The 10,865-nt window shown below is 34.1% G+C and overlaps 1 protein-coding gene across 9 annotated transcripts in view; it reads left to right on the plus strand.

Annotated features, from left to right (window-relative positions):
- The window catches only part of KLHL13 (kelch like family member 13), a 181,297-nt gene extending 172,433 nt beyond the window's left edge, over nucleotides 1-8,864 (plus strand). For all 9 annotated transcript variants that reach the window (XM_079123376.1, XM_079123381.1, XM_079123383.1 and 6 more), the window contains 2 exons: nucleotides 5,092-5,205; nucleotides 7,305-8,864. In XM_079123376.1, coding sequence (XP_078979502.1) covers nucleotides 5,092-5,205; nucleotides 7,305-7,792 — 602 coding nt within the window. In that variant the 3' untranslated portion in view covers nucleotides 7,793-8,864. The remainder of the gene's footprint in view (nucleotides 1-5,091; nucleotides 5,206-7,304) is intronic.
- The last annotated feature ends 2,001 nt before the right edge of the window (nucleotides 8,865-10,865 follow it).

Raw genomic sequence — 10,865 nt, forward strand, 5'->3', positions numbered from 1 at the left:
GCTACGAATAGGAAGTAAACTACCCCACTGTGTAAGTGGCATATGCACAGTCTTCCTTGATCACAACCTTCAGATACCACCTCTGATGAGAATAGTTTTCTGTGTGGAAGAAAACAAGTGAATCTTGCCTTTGTGAGCTATTCCTAAATTAGTATTAACCATTTGATTATATTTAGGCTTGAAAAATAAAATCCTCAAAACTGACCCTAAGAATAACATTTTTTAAAAAAATATTCCCACTCTAGATGATATAGGTTCATTTTTATCTTTTTTCATAAACTGCATTTTCACAACTGCACATCTGATTATAATGTGAATACCAACTCTCCAATTATAGTCTGTTTTTTGATATTTCATCCCATTTGAAATGATATATGATCTAAGTAACTAAACTTTTATAGGAAATGATTGCCTCCCTTAAAATCAGCATATCCAGCAAATACATCCTGTACTAAATATTTTAAGGTAAAATATATTAGGAGTTGTTTAAAAACATTACATGATTGACTTAAGTACACTCAAATTGAAAGTCAGAATTCCAAGAGAGCCTTCAGGTCAAAAAGAATCATTACTTAAAACCAATAAATAAGAATCCTTTATTTTTTCTGGCCACCTCTTCTACTTCCTTTGACTTCCTCTTATATTATATTTAAATGAGTGAGCAAGAAGTGGACTGTTTCATTTTGTCATATTCTGTATTGTTGAGGTAACCAAATTTGATATAATCTTTCCTGATTACATCTGCTCACAGTAAATAATATCAATGAATTCTTCTGAATTCTACCCACTGAAAATAATCTCTTTTTATAAATAAGAAAAAAAGTGTCAGTTGCCCTTTTCAGTTTTTCTGGTCCCAATGTTTTTGCAGAATAATAGATTCTGATTCTAAAGAAACTCTTGCTTTTATTTCAGAATTCTCAGGCTAGAGGCTAAATTTTAAACTTTTCTCCTGATCCAGTTTTTTTAATGAATCCCCCCTACACACACACACACTAACATCTTATTAATTATCTGTATAATAAACAAGCATTTCCATCTTACAAGTGAATATATTGACATAGTCATATGCCTGTGTCAGTGGAAAAGGGGTGGGAATGAGTAGCAAGAAAAGGGGACTGATGGGAATGTCATTTAAGACTTTAACAGGTTTATTAGCACCAGTATATCATTTATTCACCACATAAAAAATAACTATTGTCTATATGTATTTTTAAAAAGAAAACAGTGGAAAATTTGTAAGATATTTTTAATCATTTTAATGTATTTGGCTTATTAAAATATTTTTGTGGATTGTATGGACCTAAGGAAAAGCTAAGCCCATAGTAAATCAAAGAAAGACTAGCAGTGTGTCTGTGAGCCTGGTTTATGGCTGAAATACAATTCTTAGGAAATGCTGCTTTCCCTGACATTAGTGACAATGGGAAACTAGGGGAAACTTACAGGACCTGTCATTTAAGTGAAAAGGATTCAGTTATTTCTGGCATCTTTCAAGATTATGTTGTGTAAGAAATTGATCTTCCATTGAGGTCTTTTTTATATTGAAGAATATGACAGCTCTGATATCTTTCACTTCAGTTAAATATTAATATGTCAAGCTTTCAAATAATAAAATAACTTATAGAAAACATGTTTGATTTTTTCAAATAAATGTACAATAAAATTGCTAAAATTTGCAAAATGCCTCCATATTCCTGAATGGATTTGGGCATTTCCTGAGCACTAAGCAGCACCCTAGGATTCTAGAGACCATCCCTTCTCTGTGGGAGCCATCACAGTGCAAATGATTTTCTTCAGGTCAAATCTCAAAGAAAAAGTAAGTTCCACATCTTTCCTTGGGGTCTGGTTTAGGACCTTAGTGGAATCATCTGAGAAAATAAGGACCCCTGATAAATATGAAATAATCAACCTGAGTATAATTCTTACATTGGTAAGATTCTCTAACTCACACACCAAGCCCCTAGACTTCTGATATCAGATCTCTGGATTAGTGGTCATTAAACTTCTGTGAAGGGCCAAGAAGTTTATCTTTTCATTTTTATGAGTCAGTCTCTGCCACAACATCCTGCTATTTTAGTGCAAAAGCAATTTAAACAATTCATAAATTAATGGATGAGGCTAGGTTCAATAAAGCATTATTTATGGTCACTGAAATTTGAATTTTATATATTTTTATATGTTACTAAATAGTCTTTCAATTCTTATTCAATGCTTTAAACATGTAAAAGCATTCATGTTGTTATCTTGTGGGTCATACAAAAACAGGCAGTGGATTGGATTTGACCCACAGGCTGAAGTTTGTTGACCCATGCTCTAGATATTTTTCTTTGCCCCCTTACTATTCCCAACTCTCATAGACTATGATAGAGCCATCGCTTTGGGGCTCCAATTCCTTGCTCTACATCATGCTTTGCCCCCTCCTCCCATCAAAGTTATTGGCATTAACCTGTATCTGACTGTTTTTTTAAGTATGGAAGATAGAAACAGGAGCTTGTTTTTCTTCTTTTTAATTAGATGCATTCCTTTTTCAAACTAAATACTATTGATTTTACTAATAACAGCAATTCTTTAAGCAGGAAATCTAAGGGCTAACAATAAAGACTGAAGGATTAGAAAAACTGAGAGAAAAGATTATTAAATAGAAGAAGAAAAGTTTAGAGATGATGAAATATTAAATAGTTATTGTGTTATTGGTGGTTAAATCTGTCTTACACTTAGAGGCTTCTGTGTGAGAAAGTCTAGATGGATTCTTATGAACCTTGTCAGAAAAAAATGTAATTAATTCTTATGACAGAAAAACAGCATTGTTGTTTTACATCAGAAAATACTGGACTGGGGATATAGCTCAGTTGGTAGAGGGCTTGCCTTACAAGCATAAAGCCCTGGGTTCAATCCCCGGTACCGCCAAAAATAAAAAATATTAGTAACAATAAAGAGTGATTAGTTATTCAATTTCTAAGTCCACCATAGAATAAGAGAAGACTAATGGAATACATCTCAGAACCATTTGAATTAGACATGGGAAAGGACAGTTATGATTGAGAAATTTCAAAGTTCAAGGCAGAGTTGTTCATTAAGAAAAACTAACAACTGTAGTTAAACCTATCTGATTTCACATAGATAGAGAAGATAATCTCTGCAAGTCTTTTAAAACCTTTTTTTCTGTTATGTAATTAGATTACTTTATCATAGAAAATTCTACCATTAATTGCTTTGCTAATGCCCCATACCAGTCAATAATCTAAGTCCCCTGTTAAAGTGTAGAGAGAGAGATAACAATATTCATTCAGTAGGATTTGCTTTTTAGTTAGGTGAAAATCATGTTAAAAATGTAAATGAACATTTAAAAGGACATCTGGCCACAAATAAATAATAAATGTTTCAGGTGACATATCTGTTAATTACCCTGATTTGATTATTACATAATATATTCATGTATCAAAATATCACATTGTGCCTCATAAATATGTGTGATTATTACATATCAATTAAAATAAAATCTAAAAAGACATTCAGTGCCTAGAAATAGTAAAAAACAGTATTGGGGCACCTGGCAGTTTAACTGATTATTAATTGTGGAAATAACCTTTATTTTGAGGAAAGATTTATAAGATCCTGCTATTTGATAGAAGTGTTTAGAAGGAATAGTGTTGGTAAGAATCCAGGCCTGAAACAATGAACAAACCAGCAAGAGAGCAGATTAAAATGAGAATAGTAAAGTCTTTGAAATAAGACTGAAAATTTAAAACTACAGTAAACAGAAAAGGAAATCAGTTGAGACATATGAAAAGTGGTAAAATATAGGTTTGATTGGAGGAGAAAAAATTAATTTGCATTAAATGAATTTGATGAAGAAATGAAATTAGTGGATACAGAAAAAAAAATCTGTGTGTATCTTTCTCTCCCTTTCACTTGTATTTATTAAGTAGGGAATTGCATTCAAAGGTTGATTCACTGTTAGAATTGCATTTGGTTTTAAGTAGCAAAGCCTTATTCCAATGGCTTGATTAAATAAGAAATGTTCAGTATGCTTCTGCTTACATATCACTCCCTGGAAGTATATCATATGGTTTCTGGGGAACCCATTAAATTATATTTAGTTTGGGACTTGGTGCAGTGATTCCATGAATAGAGTTGTGGTTCTATTAGAAGAAAATAACAATAATATAAATGGGGTTGAGGAAGGCAAGAAATAGTATTATCATTTGTCAGTGTCCACAATAAATAATATGAACACTTCAAGTCAATCTAGACTTATGCTTTGACCACAGTCCCCAAAGCGGCCCTATTTCTTTCTGCCTTTTAAAAAAGGATTACATTTTCCATGTGTCTGGAATGTCACTTTTCTGATCTTGAGGCTATAACAGACAGATTGAAAGACAGTTCAGAAAGTTGAGGTCACTTCCCCAAAATGATTTGTGTTAAAGATGATAAATTTTTTACTGAGAAGTACCTTTAATTAAGGTCCTAACTTCATTTTATGCTGCCAGTCATCTTCAGGTTAAGAGTAGTACTGGTTACCATGATAGTGGATATATAGAAACCAAAGGCTTTGAAGCATACATGTGGGGAAATTATTGTCATTGTATGTATTTTGTAGTCTGGGTATGAAATAAAGCAGTAGGCTTCAGGACATAAAACAGGCAGTGCATATACTTTCATTCTAAATTTAAAACTTTGCTTCATATATATTCGCATGTGATCCTATGTGGTGTGTCAATATGGGGGACCATAACTGAGGTGTTCATCATTACTTGTGATGTTTTTCATGTTTTCTTCTCACATTTTCATAGCAAATAAATTCAAGAAATGTCAAATTATAAAAATATAACCAGATTCCAGAGCAAAAGAAGACTTAACTATTTTTGCAATGACAAATGTATTAGACTCTTACATAATCTAGTCTAATGTAACACTTTACTAATGGTTCATATTAATATACTCTCAATAATTACTATAAGAGCCCCATGGATCTCATAAACCTATAATATATGTGTCTCAGATATGTGTATATTATTATTATTACAACTAAAATAATTAATTGCTAAATTTGAGATTGAAAATCATGTTATTTTCTTTGACTTTTTAAAATAGCTACAGTAGAATGTTATAATCCAAGAACAAATGAATGGACCTATGTTGCCAAAATGAGTGAACCTCACTATGGACATGCTGGAACTGTGTATGGAGGAGTGATGTATATTTCAGGTAAACAAATATCATGTGAACACAACATAATAATTCACGAACTTTTAACTATATGATCTTCTTTGTATATACTGATAGTAATAATTCAGAAAATGGATAATCAAAATATAAATTAATATTGATTAAAGCAGGTATTGTATGCACATTTGCATAAAAATGCTTTAGGCATTCTGTAAGTTTGTAAGACTAGCAGCAAACCAAACTTGTTATAAATGTGTGGCTTAGAAGAAATGGGAAAGCATTCAGATTCTCTAATTTACTTTCCAGTTCCCATACCCTGTATTATAATAAACCCTATTCATATATAGGACCAATTAATTCATTTTGTTTAAAATTTAGCTGAACTATATGAGGAAATATATAATTATGTAACATATAAACTCTACTATGCATTAAGCATGCATAATAGTGCATAATGTTCATTATTTTAGTGTAATCCATAGTAAGTATATTTCCTTTTTCCTTAGCATTGTAATGGGGTTCTCTATGGTGTCATTACATGAATAATTCAGTGCTAAGTATCTGTATTTTAGGCACGCACAGAGATACTTTCTATTAAAAATTTTGAAATGGCTACTGTTTATTCAGTGTCCCAATAACAACTCATTCTCAAATTGTTGATGTTCAAATCATCTTTCTATAGCATTTAGAAAGAAGTCTTGTTTAATGTAATGATCACCTCTGATATTGAAATTTAATTTTGTTAGGTAGGTTCTTATCATTTGGCACTATACAGTCTGCCTATGACAATTTTTGCTCCATTTGAAGGCCTGGCCATGTCAGGTCAGTAATTGCATTGTTAGAGAACAAAGACATTAAGGGGTTGTTTGTGGTCTGAAAACTGCCTTATGAAATCTGTAATCTAGCAGGATCAGGGAAAGGCCTGTAGCGTGTGATTGGCAGATTTCTGGTGTTAAATTCATGAGCAACTATAGGACGTCTAATATTGAAAGAGCCATCCAGGAAATCATATGCTCCACTAGTCAATGATTTATACCATCTACCTATTTTATATGTGTAGGTGCTGTACCATTATAATGAGAGCTCCAAATTCTTGGGAAAAAGGTGACACCTGAATTGTTTTAGTGATGCTTTAGTGTAACTGGGAAATATTGGAGAAATGACCTCCCCAATCAAGGGTAGGATATGAAGCAGGCTGATTTTCAAGCCAATGAATACTATTTTGCTTTCTGGGAATTCTTTAAAGCATAGAATAATATTATAAAGCAGAAGCAAATAGTGATTGCCATTTGGCTACTTGATAGTAGAGCTTTGCATGATATGACTGAAGATTAGCTTTGTCTAAAGAAGATAGTCTGATATATTCATTGTACAGACTGATTTAAGCGTGATCTAATAATGTACACTTTATAGATGATATAGACTTAATAGATGAATCACAAACTGCTACACATATAAATTTCCACATAGATTCAGCATTCCAATTCTTTAGCTTTTAAAATATATTTTCCAATAGCAGATGTCATTATTGATCCTCACTCTATCCACCAGAAACTCCACAAAAACAAACAATTCTGTTTTCTGCTTATTCTTATAAACTTGTACATTATTTGCACAAGACATCCAACTTTTCAAAGCGTTTTTATTTAAAAATATTTCACTTCATAGTCACAATCCTAATGAGATAACTGTAGTATATATTCTTATTTGGCAAGGGAGGAAATGGGTACTTGGAATTTAATGGGTACTTGGTGCTGCCCAATGGTCAGCACCCAGAGGGTACCCACTAAAAAGCAGCAAGGAGAGAATGATGACTTGTAATTTGAATTTATTGCAGACTCAACTCTAATAGTTGCCAAAATATAGTTTTACTCAGTAAAGCCTCTTAAGTGTCATAGGTCTCCATCTGAAAAAATCATTGCAGCAATATAAGCTGTTTTTCATTCTTTAATAAGATGAAAATATTATTTGCTTTAGTTAACCTAAAGAATATTTATAGAGGGCAAACATTGATAAGAACACTACTGATAATCTTTAATATGCCATAATACATAGCTAAAAGTTGACTATCTGTGCTAGCTTTGACTTTTCCATTTTTATGATCTGTTTACCTCATGCCTATTATTGTCATTCTTTAGGAGGAATTACTCATGACACTTTCCAAAAGGAGCTCATGTGCTTTGACCCTGACACTGACAAATGGATCCAGAAGGCACCAATGACCACTGTCCGAGGTCTGCATTGCATGTGTACGGTGGGAGAAAGGCTCTATGTCATTGGTGGCAATCACTTCAGAGGAACCAGTGATTATGATGATGTCCTGAGCTGTGAATACTATTCACCCATCCTTGACCAGTGGACCCCAATTGCTGCCATGTTAAGAGGGCAGAGTGATGTTGGGGTTGCTGTCTTTGAAAACAAAATCTACGTGGTTGGTGGGTATTCTTGGAATAATCGCTGTATGGTAGAGATAGTGCAGAAATATGATCCAGACAAAGATGAATGGCATAAGGTTTTTGATCTCCCTGAATCCCTTGGGGGTATTCGAGCTTGTACACTCACAGTTTTTCCACCTGAAGAAACCACACCATCACCTTCTAGAGAGTCTCCTCTTTCTGCACCTTAAAATCATCCCTACAACTAAGATGCTGTAGTCCTATCTTTGCAATGTGTCATGATTCTCTTCTTTTTCTCCCCTTAAGTAGTATATCTGTTAGGATTAGCCTCCAGTAATTGATACCAATATTGGAAAAAAAGACAACATTGATGTTATTTGTGCTGTTCGTTTGGCCTAGAATGTTTATAAAGTGATAACAAAACCATCCTGGAAATGTATCCCATAGAAGCTGTTTAACATATGAAAAAAAGGTATTGTCTATGAACCGTTTCTTCAGTACTTTTTAATGCTGTGTACTGGGTGTAAGGTATTTGTCATCTTACATTATAAGCCAATTTGAAGGTGGATTATAGTAAATGTACAACTGTGCTCACTAGGCTTCAAAGTAAAAAGTTTTCCTTTCATCTTTGACTGTAAGATGTCAAAGGGAGGCAGCCCGCTCCAGCAGGAAACAATACACAAAAGGTTGCCAACTCGCATGAGCTACCTCCCTCTTTTCATGAAGTATTTTTGATGTATCTGTCAACCCACCTGATTGTGTGGGTGCATTGAGAACATATAAAGTTTCTTAGACACACAGGAGAAATAACTGAAATTCACCAATATTAATCTAAAAAAAGCATGACCCCTCTGCTTATAAAGAAAAGGTTGGGGTTTTTAAAGTATGTAAATGCATACACACATCCTTCTATCAAATATGGATTTTTAAAAATTGAGTGTCACATCAAATAAATGTGAAATTAAAAAATCTTTTAAAAAGCAGCTTCCATTAAAATGGGAATTCAGTGTGCACATACTGAATACACATATGTAGAACCATACTGAATTTAGGTGGATAAGGGCTAGAAATTTTAGCAACTAAATTTGTCACTTGACCAAATTTTATCTTCAAAAATTGTATTCTACTCCTTCTCCTTTGCTGTTGAGGTAACTTACAAATTATATGTATTCTGTATACTCTCAATTCATAAGGTTATTTAGCACAAAGTTTAGCAGCTTCACCTGGAAAGCTGCTTTTGCTCAAAGAATTCAACTTCCATGTTTTATCTTTTTTTCTGTTCAATAAAAACATTTAATGTCATTTCGGTCTGAGGTATCCTATTTATTGTCTGCTTTGACTTTCTTTTACTAAATATCTTATTTTGGCAAGACTCAAGTGATCAGAATGTAGAACACTGAGCAGTTAGGATGAATGAATGTTTATGAATATTATCCAAACAAGAAAGTGTTTGACCATGTTTATCCTGATTGCTGGTTATCTTCGAGGAGTTAGTTTGTGAAACATGTTAATTGACTCTTCATCACCACAGAACTGCCAGAAATAGCTAACCTATAAAAGATGTTACATTTCTTTCTTTTTTTCTATTTAAGATGGGGTCTTGCTGTATTGTCAGCTGGTCTCAAACTCCTGGGCTCAAACAATCCTCTGTCTCAGCCCCCCAAGTAGCTGGGATTATAGGAGCATGCCATCATACCCAGCTTAAAACCAGTTGTTTCTGAGGTCAGTTTCCCTGATGCTCAAGAAGATCCATCTTGCCTACTGAGAAGGACTATGTAAAATGACCTTGGAGATTTATTCTTGACCTAGGATACTAAAGGAAAAAATGTTTCGTAGAAGATTATTTGGCAGTTATGTAGGACCATATTGTGATATCTCCTACTTTATCTGCAAATTATCAGATGAAATCTGAAACAAAAATTAGAGACATTCCAAAACAACTAGAGGGTCATCACATTGCTTCACTAGCGGATAATTAGCAGCCCAGATACCACCACCTCTGCTTGAGTTATACTTGATTAAAGAATGTTGAATGTTGAATGTTGGCAGAACCTGGTATGAATTTGAAAGATCCCCTCGGGCAAGATGTTTTCTTAAGTGAGGTCAACTGGTCCAGTGATTTCAGTTGTCTGCTTAAAGTCAGAGTGGATATAGCTGTTTACACATAGCTAACACCTGCCTAAAAATGAAGACATGCACAGACCAATGATCCTAAAACAATCTAATGTGGCTCTATTCAAAGCAGCAAAGTTTATTTTCATCCTGTGGTCTTCCCATCTATGTTTGCAGAGTCCTCTCCATTCAGTTAGCAGAAGAAGAGTGGAGTAGTAGTGAAGGAGTGAGGGATGTAGTGGTCAGTTTAGAAAGAGGCATACATCACTTCTACCCCCATCCCACTGGCCAACAGTCAGTCCTGTGGCTACATATAAACACAAAGGGAACTGGAAAGTATCAGCTGTGTGCCCAGAAATGAAAGAAAATAGGACTGGTGATCTGCTAGCAGTCTGCCACAGGAAATTATACAAATCATACACAGTTCTGTTTGACAACTTACCTTTTCTGCATTCTGCCACATGTTATTTAGAAACAATTAATTTCACACTTAAAGAGCTATTATTAAACAATTCTAACAGCTGGGAAATCACTACACATTTTCCTTCATGGTGAATTAACTATTTTTCTTTATGAAAGAATATCTGCCAGTCATTGGTTGGCTTTAGCGGCATTTCTTACATTCGTCCTTCTTAAGTTCTTGGTCTACTTGAAAAAGGAATTATAGAATCCATGAAATCCTAAAAGCTTCTTAATTTTCCTTCTTGGTCAAGGTAGCTAGGGTGTGAAATTTGAAGAAATTATTTGCCTATTTCCATAATTTTAGAAAATTCAACTAATGTTACGATTTGTATGTGAGGTGTGACTCCGAAGCTCCTGTGTTAAGGCAGGTATGTTCAGAGGTGAAATCGCTAGACTGAGAGTGTAACCTCATCAGTACTAATTTGAATGAGCTGAGTGGTAACTATAGACAGGTGGGGCATGGTTAAAGGAAGTAGGTCACTGGGGGCATGCCCTTGGAGATTATATATTTTGTTCTTGATTTTGTTCTCTCTCTGCTTCTTGCTTGCTGTGAGCTGTGTAGCTTTCCTCTGTGATACTCTTCTGCCATGATGTTCTGCCTCACCTCAGACCCAGAGCAGTAGATTTGGCTGACCATGGGCTGAACCTCTAAAATTGTGAACCAAAATAAACTTTTCCTCATCTCAATTGTTCTTTCCTGGTATTTTAGGCACAGTAATGAAAAGCTGA

The sequence above is a fragment of the Sciurus vulgaris genome, assembly GCF_902686455.1.
Source record: "Sciurus vulgaris genome assembly, chromosome: X".
NCBI classification, from domain to species: Eukaryota; Metazoa; Chordata; class Mammalia; order Rodentia; family Sciuridae; genus Sciurus; species Sciurus vulgaris.